Source organism: Callithrix jacchus, chromosome 9, assembly GCF_049354715.1.
Source record: "Callithrix jacchus isolate 240 chromosome 9, calJac240_pri, whole genome shotgun sequence".
NCBI lineage: Eukaryota > Metazoa > Chordata > Mammalia > Primates > Cebidae > Callithrix > Callithrix jacchus.
Window position 1 is genome coordinate 23,375,409 of NC_133510.1, and position 12,718 is coordinate 23,388,126.

General features: G+C 39.6%; 1 protein-coding gene across 46 annotated transcripts in view; it reads left to right on the plus strand.

Moving 5' to 3' along the window:
* The window catches only part of RIMKLB (ribosomal modification protein rimK like family member B), a 103,292-nt gene that overhangs the window by 71,167 nt on the left and 19,407 nt on the right, over window positions 1-12,718 (plus strand). For all 46 annotated transcript variants that reach the window (XM_078338751.1, XM_054238119.2, XM_054238120.2 and 43 more), the window contains 3 exons: window positions 6,092-6,322; window positions 6,493-6,579; window positions 8,403-8,606. In XM_078338751.1, coding sequence (XP_078194877.1) covers window positions 6,092-6,322; window positions 6,493-6,579; window positions 8,403-8,606 — 522 coding nt within the window. The remainder of the gene's footprint in view (window positions 1-6,091; window positions 6,323-6,492; window positions 6,580-8,402; window positions 8,607-12,718) is intronic.

Genomic DNA, 12,718 nt, shown 5'->3' on the forward strand with positions numbered 1-12,718 from the left:
TATTTTATATATGTGTGTATATATATTTTTTTATTTTATTTGAGACAGGGTTTTGCTGTTGTCGCTCAGGCAGGAGTGCAACAGTGTGATTTCGGCTCACTGTAACCTCTGCCTCCCAGGTTGAGGTAATTCTCCTGCCTCAGCCCCCCCAAGTAACTGAGATTACAGATGTCTGCAACTGTGCCTGGCTAATTTTTGTATTTTTAGTAGAGATAGGGTTTGGCCATGTTTTCCTGGCTGGTCTCAAACTCCTGACCCCAAGTGATCTGCCCATGTCAGCCTCCCAAAATGCTATTACTACAGGTGTGAGCCACTGTGCCTGGCCTATCAGCATATGTTCTTATATTGTACTTGATTTTAATGTTTGATAATTAGTAGTTGTATGAATTCTTACCCAGCCTGGATAGAACCTTTCTAATGTTTTGTGCAACTCTGGAACAGAAAACCCTTGGCACTATAAATTTGTATTACCAATTGTCCTGTTCTCTTTAAACTTCAGGTAATTACTTTCTTCCTTTATTTTCACTTAGTTTGGAAGCTGGTATGGAAATAAGCCTGTGAAGTCTAAAGGGCACCTCTATTATGTTAGTTATACACAAAGACAGATTTGCATTTATGGTAGGCATCAGTTCTGTGTGACCTAAATTCTCTTGCTGAAATATTTTGTTATTATCCTATAGCAGATCAGTTGGAAAACAGATTAATAATGACTTGAGGGTCTTAAAATGTTCAGAATTACCTAGCTTTTTTTTCCTTTAATTTGATTCAAGATTTGGCATAAGGTTGATATTTTTGGGACGTTAAATTCAATAACTTTGTCAGTGAAGCAGTGAATCTGTTTGCTGGACTATTGACTGAAACAACTAAATTTTTGTTACGGGAATTGAGCTGGGAGTGGGCAGCTCAGAAGCTGTCACTCTGTTAAACTGACTTCTACTCACAGCTTAAGAAAGAACATGTTAGAATTCTGGTTCTAGATTTGGTTCTGATTACCTTTATTGGATTATTTTCGCTTTTAATTGTTCTTGCCTGTCTCTCTCCATGATGAACTAATGTTAATAATTTCACATTATTACAAGTGTCATAGTAATGACACTTGAAACGTAAACAGCAAGAGAAATGGGGCAGTGGGAGAACAATAAATGACTTTTGATGTTCATGACAAAAAGTGTGAGAAACCATTAAGGAAAAGAAAAGTGAAAAGCTGAGCATCAAAATCAGAAGATTTTTAAATAAGAATGACCATTATCAGTTTTCTTTAGAGAACAGAAAGTTAATATGATGTCTTGGTTCCTCTCTCTCTACCTCACCTTTTTATTTAAAATTTTAAGTGATTAGAAAAGCGGAAAGAATGGAATGATGAACAAGTATATTTTTGCTACCTAAAGATTAACAGTAACCTTTTGTCATAATTCTTTGTTATCTCCTTGTCCCTGTATATACATGCAAAACTTTTTGGGGAGGGCATTAACTTTTCAAATTAAGTAGCCATCTTTGTGTCATTTCACCCCTAAATACATCAATATGTACATCCAAAAAAATAAGGCTACCTATATAATCTAATATATAATCTAAACCATTAGCACACAGAGTCTTACCCTGTGGCCCAGGCTGGAGTGCAGTCACTGCAGCCTCCACTTCCTGGGTTCAAGTGATTCTTCTGCCTCAGCCTCCCAAGTAGCTGGGATTACAGGTGTAAACCAGCACACCTGGCCTCTGCATCTTTATTTCTGCAAAAATGGCTCACATTCTGCAATTATTTGATCATTTCCTTTTGATATTTGCCTCCTAAGGTTTTCTGTAAATTGGCTTGATTATATCTGGGTTACACAATTGAGGCAAAAAATTACTTCAACGTGATGGAATGTACTTCGTAGTGCAGACAAACAAAAGGCACAAAATGAAGGTCCGTGTCACTGTTAGTGATTTATTAGTTCACATTCTTCTCTAAAAGAGTTTTCTCTACTGGTGGTGAACTATATAGTACCTCCTAAAAAGTTTACGTAAATGTAATTTTCCCACTTTACCAGTTTTGGGAATAAGGATTTATGTACATATAGTCCCTGACTTACAATGGCCTAATGTAAGACTTTTCAACTTTAAAATGGTATAAAAGTGATACACATTCAGTATGCTACTTAACTTTGAGGAGCATCTATAATAATCCCCTCCTGAGGTACCAAATAGGGCTTTTAAACCGTTTTTCTGTATTCATTATGGACTCATGGACTTTCTATACTCACTGTGTTACAGTTCATTCTTTTTTTTTTTTTTTTTCTTGATGTCCAGATCATCTCGAATTTAGCTAGTGGGAACACCTCCAGGATGTTTCCTGTGTCCTTTTAATACATAGTCTTTGAGTGGTTCTTTAATTTTTGACACAAAGATTGTGTGGGTTTTTAATCGTTACAAACAGCAACTTTACTTGAAACTTTTAGTTAAAATTCTCAAAATCCCATAGGTTTTCAAAAGATTCCAGAAGTCCAGCTGGGTGCGGCGGCTCACACCTGTAATCCCAGCACTTTGGGAGGCCCTGGTGTTCAGACTATCTGAGGTCAGGAGTTGGTGACCAGGCTGGCCAACGTAGAGAAACCCTGTCTCTCCTAAGAAACAAAATTTAGTATGTATGTAATCCCAGCTACTTGGGAGGCTGAGGCAAGAGAATTGTTTGAATCCGGGAGGCGGGAGCTAATACGGGCCGAGATCGTGCTGCTGTACTCCAGCCTGGTGACAGAGCAAGAGTCGGTCTCAAAAAAAAAAAAAAAAAAAAAGGATTTCAGAAGTCCTAAAAAATCATCTGGAACACTTGAGGATGAAGTAAAAGTAAATGTCAGCAAAAAGACCAGCATTTGTCTGTTCCTTGATTCCTGAGGGAAAAAAACCACTACTAGTACTTACTATTAAGAGTATAATACTTTTAATACTGTCCTTTTACAGTATTACTATAATATAGTAATACTACAACAGTATTCAGATAAGGGTATTAATCAGTCCTTAATACCGTGTCACTCTGCCTTGACAACAGCAACAACCTTTTAACACGCAATACCTTTTATATCCTAATAAATAAAAAAGGAACAAAGATTGCTTCCCCACCCCATTGCTGTTCTAAGGTTAACTTATTTAAATTGTTATGTTAGCACTTTATTATACACTTGATCCGAAACTTATATCTAAAACATTTCTACTGAAATCATAATTTCAGTCAACAAGCTAGATGAAAAATTGTATAAGTTGGGGTTTTAATGTATTTATTAAAATAATATTCATACATTAGAGGCAAAGGGGTTGAACCCAGCACATTCAGTTGGAATACATGTTTTTACAATAAGTAGTGGAATTGTGGGTAAAGTTCTTCAAACAATTATGTGCGTTTGTTTTATTCAGTAATAACATGAAATTAAGGGAAGAAACCATTTCTTTTATTTCCATGTATAAGCTCTGCATCAAAGGCACGGGTGATATTTGGTGAGTGCTCAAGAGATCAGTAGCTCATAGGGCAGAGTCCTAAGAGATGTCACTTTGCCTTTTTGGCTCACATTCATCTTTCCAGCCTTGGATCACTTCTGCTTTCTTATAATAACATCAAGTGTTTGTTTCAGGAGGCATTGAATTTCTTTCCATCCTCATTAATACCTCCGTAGTGCACTGTGCAGGTCCAAATATGCTTTGGGTACTCCCATTTTCTGGTGGCAACAGATAGGCTGTTTACACTGGAAAGTGGAACAGCTTGTTTTGCTTTCTTTATCCCATTTTTTAAAAAGAGTAAAAGCTGTTTCCAGTTTAGCATGACAGAGTAATAATGGTTGAACTTTTTCTTGACAATTTACATTGTACAAGTCTCTTTTGTGACTTGTGTTTTTAAATCAACATGTTTTTGAGATTCATCCATGTGGTTATAGATCTCAGAGAGATAAGTAGGGATGACATCACCTAGGGCCTGGTAGCCAGGACAAGAACTTAAGAGCCTTCTGGGAAACTGGGGAACTATTGGAGGAATTTTGTTTGTTCATTTTTGTTTTTGAGACAGGCTGGAATTCAGTGGTATGATTATGGCTCACTGCAGCCTCAGCCTCCCAGGCTCAAGCAGTCTTTCTGCCTCAGCTTCCTGAACAGCTGGGACCACAGGTGCATGCCACCATGCCCAGCTAATTTTTTTTATTTTTCTTTTTGAGACAGTCTTGCTCTGTTGCACAAATTGGAATGCTGTGATGCAACGTGGACTCATTGCAGCCTCTGTTCCTGGTTCAAGCGATTTTCATGCCTCGGCCTCCTGAGTAGCTGGGACTGTAGGCACAGGCGACTGCACCTGGCTAATTTTTATATTTTTAGTACAGATGGGGTTTCACCATGTTAGCCAGGCTAGTCTTGAACTCCTGGCCTCAAGTCATCCACCCACCTTGGCCTACCAAAGTGCTGGAATTACAGGGGTGGGCCACTGAGCCTGGCCCCAGCTAATTTATTATTGTATTTTGTAGAGACAGGGTTGCCCCCTATGTTGCCCAGGCTAGTTTTGAACCCTGAGCTCAAGATGATCCTCCTATCTCAGCCTCCCAAAGTGTTGGGATTATAGGTGTGGGCCATTATGCCCGGCCGGCCCTGTTGGAGGATTCTGAGCAAAGGCTGACTTGACTTGCAAAGTAAAAGCATCTGTCATACCACTGCGGTGTTAGGAAGAGATCAGGAGGGAAGGGGAGAAGCAAGAAGACCCATTAAGGGGCTACTGTATAGGTAATCCAAATGAGAGAAGATGGTATTAGAAGTGAAGATGGTAAAAAATGGTCGGATTTGGATACATTCTGAGTAGAGATTTCAAGAGGTTCCTGACAATTTGAATATGAGATAGAAGAGAGAGACCAGGATGCCTCTGAGGATTTAGGTCTAAACTGGAAGAACAGAGCTGTCATTAAGCAGTAAAGAGAAGCTAGGTGTGGTGGCTCTCTTCTATGATCCTACGAGTTTAGAAGGCCAAGGCAGGAGGACTGCTTGCGCCCAGGAGTTTGAGTAACATAGCGAGACCCTATCTGTACCAAAAAAAAAGGTAAGGAATTAGCCATGTGCTGGGTGTGGTGGCTCACACCTGTAATCCCAGCAGTTTGGGAGGCCAAGGCAGGCAGATTACCTGAGGTCAGGGGTTCGAGACAAGCCCGGCCAACATGGTGAAACTCTGTCTCTACTAAAAATGTAAAAAATTAGCTGGGCTTTATCGCAGGTACCTGGATGAAAGTTTGCAAAACATTTATTTTTAAAAATTGTGTTTTTTCATTATAGAGATATACGTTGTCACTTTAAAAAAAAAAAAAAGCATATAGAACACAATATAGATAGAGAATTGCATGGAGCACAATAATAACGTTTTGTCTTTAACCTTCCTCTTCCTGCCTTGCCACCCAGTCGCATTCAGAGGAAGCCAGTTAAATCATTAAACTGCTTAAATATTTGTTTTTCTTTTCCTTCTTTTTTTTGAGACAGTGTCTCACTCTGTTGCCAGGCTAGGAGTGTAGTGCCGTGATCTCGGCTCACTATAGCCTTTGCCTCTCAAGTTGAAGCGATTCTTCTGCCTCAGCCTCTCGAGTAGCTGGGATTACAGGCACTTGCCACCACACTCAGAAAATACTCAGTATTTTCAGTAGAGACAGATTTCATGATGTGGGCCAGGATGGTCTCGATCTCTTGATCTTGTGATCCACCTGCCTTAGCCTATCAAAGTACTGGGATTACAGACATGAGCCACTGTGCCCACCTGCTTAGATATCTTTTATGTGTATGTACAAATAAAACTTTTTGTCAGATTTGCTATTTAAAATAAAAATATTATGTATCTGGGCATTTGTTCATCTCTGAACTTACGTGTTTATGACATTATTTTTAATAGCTATGTGGTAATTCATTCTAGTGGGTACTAAGTTTAATCAGTGCAAAGATTTTTTTAAATTTCTCTTGTTTCTTACAGAGGAATATCTCTATCCAAATTTAATATTAACAAAATAGTTCATTTAATTTTGTGATACAAACTTTGGCATATTACTGTTCCTCTATTTTATTGTATATTTTCCTCTAATGGTTTTGGCCTTGTTTTTATATATTTCAGGTCTGCGGATCAATGGAGAGCTAATCACTGCCTACCCACAAGTTGTAGTAGTCAGAGTACCAACCCCGTGGGTACAAAGTGATAGTGACATTACTGTTTTGCGCCATCTAGAGAAGATGGGATGCCGGTTGATGAACCGACCTCAAGCCATCCTGAACTGCGTTAATAAGTTCTGGACATTTCAAGAGTTGGCTGGCCGTGGTGTTCCTCTACCAGATACTTTCTCTTATGGTGAGCCTACTAAGAAGCACGCATAGCCTAAATGGTTAACCACTGATAGTTTAATAGGATAAATTTACAGACAGGAAAGAATATCTTATAGAAGTGATTTTCAGATAAAATTGAAATATTCACAAAATACTTCTGCTGTTTTTCTTAAATTTTTTTATTGCTCAAACCAGGTGGCCATGAAAATTTTGCTAAAATGATTGATGAAGCAGAAGTACTGGAGTTCCCAATGGTAGTAAAGAATACGCGGGGTCATAGAGGTGCGTATGAGTTACTGATAACGTATATAGTTTTGAAATTATACTTATTAATATGAGTGACTTTGAAGAATACTTAAAGGGAATTTGTTAGGTGCATGATACTTCAGGCTTACAAAAGACTACTATGAGTTGTTCAGTTTGGCTAGAAGCTATTTCTGTTTATTGGTTACCTACAGATTTTAACATATATACTTAGACTCAAGTTAATGTCTATATCTTTCTCCTCAGCAATGTAAGTACCCCCTGTAATTCCAGCACTTTGGGAGGCTGACACGGGCAGACCACCTGAGGTCAGGAGTTTAAGACCAGGTGGCCAATGTGGTGAAACCTCATCTATACTAAAAATACAAAAATTAGCCAGACGTGGTGGCATATGCCTATAATCTCAGCTACTCAGAGGCAGGAGAATTGCTTGGATCCAGGAGGCAGAGGTTGCAGTGAGCTGAGATCACGCCTTTGCACTCCTGGCTGGGCGATAGAGCCAGTCTCTGTCTAAAAAAGCAAAGAAACAATCTAACATCTCAGATCACTAACTCCAGTCATCCCCCTCTAAGTATGTGTAGTTTGAAGACTTAAATGAATAAGGTAAAACTATAACACTTTGTAAGATGGCATATGAAAATATCTTAATGACTTTGGATTAAGGTAGAATTTTGTTTGTTTGTTTGTTTGTTTGGAGTTTTGCCCTTGCTGCCCAGATTGTAGTGCAGTGGCGCTGTCTCCGCTCACTGCAACCTCTGTCTTCTGGGTCCAAGTAGTTCTCCTACCTCAGCCTCCCAAGTAGCTGGGATTACAGGTGTTCGCCACCACGCCCAGCTAATTTGTGTGTGTGTGTGTGTGTGTGTGTGTGTGTGTGTGTGTGTGTGTGTGTATTTTTAGTAGAGATGAGGTTTCACCATGTTGGCCAGGCTGGTCTTGAACTCCTGACTTCAGGTGATTCACCCAACTCAGTCTCCCAAAGTGCTGGGATTACAGGCACGAGCCACCATGCCCAGCCTAAGGTTGAATTTTAAGGCATAAAATAATACATAAATCTGAGTACAGTGACATACTTTTGTGTTTTGACAGGGATGGCTGGATCAGAGTTCAGCTGGAACTGTTGACTGGATTCTTTATATTTGGCTTCCCCAGTAGGGCAGCCATGAGTCTCAGGCCTCCTACAGTGAATGCTACAGTGAACAGAGAACCTAAATGACCTTTTATGATCTACCCTCAGAAGTCATAATAGAATTATTTCTGCCATATTGTCTTTTGAGCAATCACAAGCCTTCCTAGATTCAGCCAGTAGTGAGAGATTTAGTATCCCTCCTTTCCCTTCCCTACCATGGGAGGAATTTAAAACCGTATATTAAAATCAGCCACTTCCATTGGCACAAAAACAGAGCAGTGGAACAGGATTGAGAATTCAGAAATAATTTGAAGTAACATACTGCTATATTGCTGTATTCTAATATAATATATTAATATATTGTATAGTGATATATCACACATATGTTTCAATTCAGAGAGAAAATTTTGCTAGTGAATAAGGTTGACATTACTGGCTAACCTGGAGAAGTACAAATCTAGACCCCTGTCTCACAACATGTATCAAAATAAATTTTAGTTTGTCATGAAAGAGTTTGAGTAGTGAAAGGAGATTATTTACCTTGTTTTTATATGTTTTTGTATTATTTCACTGTTAAAACAAGGAAAACTTTAAAAAAAAAATAAAGTATAATTGGTTCTGAAAGAGCAGATTGGGATACAAGAAGATTCAGATATTAGGTATCATCTGTCCACAATTAATGACTTATGTGTATTTTTATTCTTTTAAATCATAGGTAAAGCTGTTTTCTTGGCTCGAGATAAGCACCATTTGGCTGATCTAAGCCATCTTATTCGCCATGAAGCGCCATACCTGTTCCAGAAGTATGTTAAGGAGTCTCATGGACGGGATGTACGTGTCATTGTCGTGGGAGGCCGTGTGGTTGGCACCATGTTGCGTTGTTCAACAGATGGGAGAATGCAAAGCAACTGCTCATTAGGTAAAAATAATGCAAGTATCTTTCTAGTATATAAAGTAACATTATAATTTGTCCAGTGAGTATTCATATGTGTATAACTATAGATCTTCTTAATAAGTTGAAAAGCACATTTCCTTTTACAGGTAAGTAAGATTTTTAAACATACCATCAATGTAATTAAACTCTTGAGTTATTTTTCTAGTAATATAATTCTATTTCACTGAATCTTAATTAAATCTGTCTTCACCCAAGCTCAATTTGTAACCCAATTTACACATGTATTGGATGTCTGACAGGAGTTAGAGATTCCCTCTTTGGTGATATACTTATTTTGTGTATGATCGGAATTCCTATAAGCTGTCTTAATCCATTTTCCCCATTGGTCCAAACAAGATTGCCGATTTTGATTTTCTTAAATGTGTATTTTCTCAGCTCTCTTATTGTTCAGGTACATCAGAGCTTAGATTTTGGGTTTTTATCCTTCTCTCTCTGTTTTTATCAATTTCTTGGTAATCTTATATCGCTAATGACTTTAAATGCCATTTTTATGTTTATTATTTTCAAATTTCTGTCTCCAATTTAGGCTTTTTTCTCTGCTCCAACTCCAGGCTCATATAAGGAATTGCTTACTCAGTATCTCCAAAACTGGACTTCTTACAACGTATTCTACTTACAGTTATCTCCTTTTTGTTTTATGTTTGTATGTGTGAGTTAATGAATGAATGAATGAATGAGTGAGTGAATAATGGCATCTTGCTTGTCACCCAGGCTGGAGTGCAGTGGCAGGATCACAACTCACTCCAGCCTCAACCTCCCAGGCTCAAGCGATCCTCCTGCCTCAGCCTCCCAAGTAGCTGAGATCACAGGCATATGCCATCATGCCCAGCTAATTTTTTATTTTTTTGAAACAAGAGTCTCACTGTGTCACTGAGGCTGGAGTGCAGTGGTGCAATCTCAGCTCACTGCAACCTCCACCTCCTGAGTTCAAGCAATTCTTCTGCCTTAGCCTCCTTAGTAGCTGGGGCTACAGCCACCTGCCATCATACCTAGCTAATTTTTTTTTTTATTTTTAGCAGAGACAAGAGTTTCACCATGTTGCCAGGCTGGTCTCGACAACTTGATCTCAGGTAATCTGCCTGCCTTGGCCTCCCAAACTGCTGGGATTACAGGTGTGAGCCACCACGCCCAGCACATGGCTCATTCTTTACCTTTATTTTTGGTACAGATAGGGTCTCGCTATGTTACTCAGGCTGGTCTCAAACTCCTGGGCGCAAGCAGTCCTCCTGCCTTGGCCTTCTAAACTCGTAGGATCATAGAAGAGAGCCACCACACCTAGCTTCTCTTTACTGCTTAATGACAGCTCTGTTCTTCCAGTTTAGACCTAAATCCTCAGAGGCATCCTGGTCCCTCTCTTTTATCTCATATTCAAATTGTCAGGAACCTCTTGAAATCTCTACTCAGAATGTATCCAAATCCGACCATTTTTTACCATCTTCACTTCTAATACCATCTTCTCTCATTTGGATTACCTATACAGTAGCCCCTTAATGGGTCTTCTTGCTTCTCCCCTTCCCTCCTGATCTCTTCCTAACACCGCAGTGGTATGACAGATGCTTTTACTTTGCAAGTCAAGTCAGCCTTTGCTCAGAATCCTCCAACAGGGCCGGCCGGGCATAATGGCCCACACCTATAATCCCAACACTTTGGGAGGCTGAGATAGAAGGATCATCTTGAGCTCAGGGTTCAAAACTAGCCTGGGCAACATAGCGGGCAACCCTGTCTCTACAAAATACAATAATAAATTAGCTGGGGCCAGGCTCAGTGGCCCACCCCTGTAATTCCAGCACTTTGGTAGGCCAAGGTGGGTGGATGACTTGAGGCCAGGAGTTCAAGACTAGCCTGGCTAACATGGTGAAACCCCATCTGTACTAAAAATATAAAAATTAGCCAGGTGCAGTCACCTGTGCCTACAGTCCCAGCTACTCAGGAGGCCGAGGCATGAAAATTGCTTGAAACAGGAGACAGAGGCTGCAGTGAGTCCACGTTGCACCACAGCACTTCAGCCTGTGCAACAGAGCAAGACTGTCTCAAAAAGAAAAACAAAAATTAGCTGGGCATGGTGGCATGCACCTGTGGTCCCAGCTATTCAGGAAGCTGAGGCAGAAAGACTGCTTGAGCCTGGGAGGCTGAGGCTGCAGTGAGCCATAATCATACCACTGCATTCCAGCCTGTCTCAAAAACAAAAACAAGCAAACAAAATTCCTTCAATAGCTCCCCAGTTTCCCAGAAGAATCTTAAGTTCTTGTCCTGGCCACCAGGCCTTAGGTGATGCCATCAGTATTTAAGTCACTGAGATCTGTAACACATGAATGAATCTCAAAAACATAATGTTGATTTAAAAAGACAAGTCACAAAAGAGAATACATGTATTTTATTTATATAAAATGTAAATATATGCAAAACTAAACAATGCAGTGTTGGGAATACAAACATGTAGTAAAACTAAAGAAAAGCCAATATATTGATAAGCATGAAATTCAATATAGTGGCTTTTTCAGAATACATGATAGAGTAAGAACATAGTGAGGATTTGAAAGATATTCGTTATATTAATTTTACTTTCTACTTTTTTTTTTTTTGAGATAGAGTCTTACTCTGCCATCCAGGCTGGAGTGCAGTGGTGCAATCTCAGCTCACTGCAACCTCTGCCTCCCAGGTTCAAGCAATTCTTGTGCCTAAGCTTCCATGTAGCTGAGACTACAGGTGTACACCCCCATGCCAGGCTAATTTTTGTATTTTTAGTAGAGATCGGGTTTCACCATGTTGGCTAGGCTTGTCCCAAACTCCTGGCTTCAAGTGATCTGCCCACCTCGGCCTTCCACAGTGCTGAGAGCCACCAGGTGTGGGCCACCACGCCCAGCCTACTTTCTCCTCTTGAGAAATGACTACTTCCTTGAACTAGCTCTTCATGTCTCATTTTAATTTTTCATTGTAACATGTCATGCTGACTAGCTGGAAGAGAGCTAAATGGCATCTTTTCCTTTCTGGGTCACCTTTACCTTACCACCTTGAGATTTAATTTAATAGTTACTCTTCATACTTTAGGCAAAAAGAACTTCAAAAAGTAAGTTAGTTTCATATTAAGAAGTAATACTTTTTTCATTAAGTTTGTTTTGAGGTCTGGTGTTTTGACTCAGTCCTATAATCCCCCACCCAACACTAAGGTAAGAGAATAGTTTGTGGAGTGCTAGGATTTGAAATCAAGCAAGCCTGTACAACGTAGAGAGACCACCCCCACATACCTCCCCCACCCCCCCAAAAAAATAAACCAGACGTGGTGATTCACACCTCAGGTCCCAGCTGCTTGGGAGGCCACACTCTGCCTGGGTAACACAGCACAACCCTGACTCCAAAAAAAAAAAAAAGTTTGTTTTGAGATCAGTGAGGCTTACTTGGTATTTATCTTTCCTATAATGTACTTTTTGTGCTTCTGTCTGTATTCCTAAATTAGGTATTATTTTATTATAAAACTTTAGATACGTCGTCAAGAGAGTTTCTAGTTTAGCCCATTCACCCAGAAGTGGGATTTTTGTATCGTAGTGTATTACATAACTTCAGCTCTACTAGATATTGCCAAATGATTCTCCAAAGTGAGTATGCTACCTTAGAATTTCTCCTCATTGAATATTCTTATAGTGCCACCTTCTTGCCAACCTGTAATGTCAGTAGACATTAAACCTGTTGCCAAAATAATGTGATTATATCTCACTGTTGAGGTTGTGCATCTGTTCACTTTTTTTAGTGCATATTCCGGTATCTCATTTATGAATTGCCCTGTTCAAGTCCTTTGCGTCCTTTTTAAATCGAGATTTTTTTTTTCCTTTTTTTCTTCATAAATTTTTTTTTTTTTTTTTTTTTGAGATGGAGTCTTGCTCTGTCACCCAGGCTGGAGTGCAGTGGCATGATCTCGGTTCATTGCAACCTCTGCCTCCCGGGTTTCAAGTGATTTTCCTGCCTCAGCCTCCTGAGTAGCTGGGATTACAGGCACACGTCACCACACCTGGCTAATTTTTGTATTTTTAGTAGAAACAGGGTTTCACCATGTTGGTCAGGCTGGCCTCAAACTCCTAACC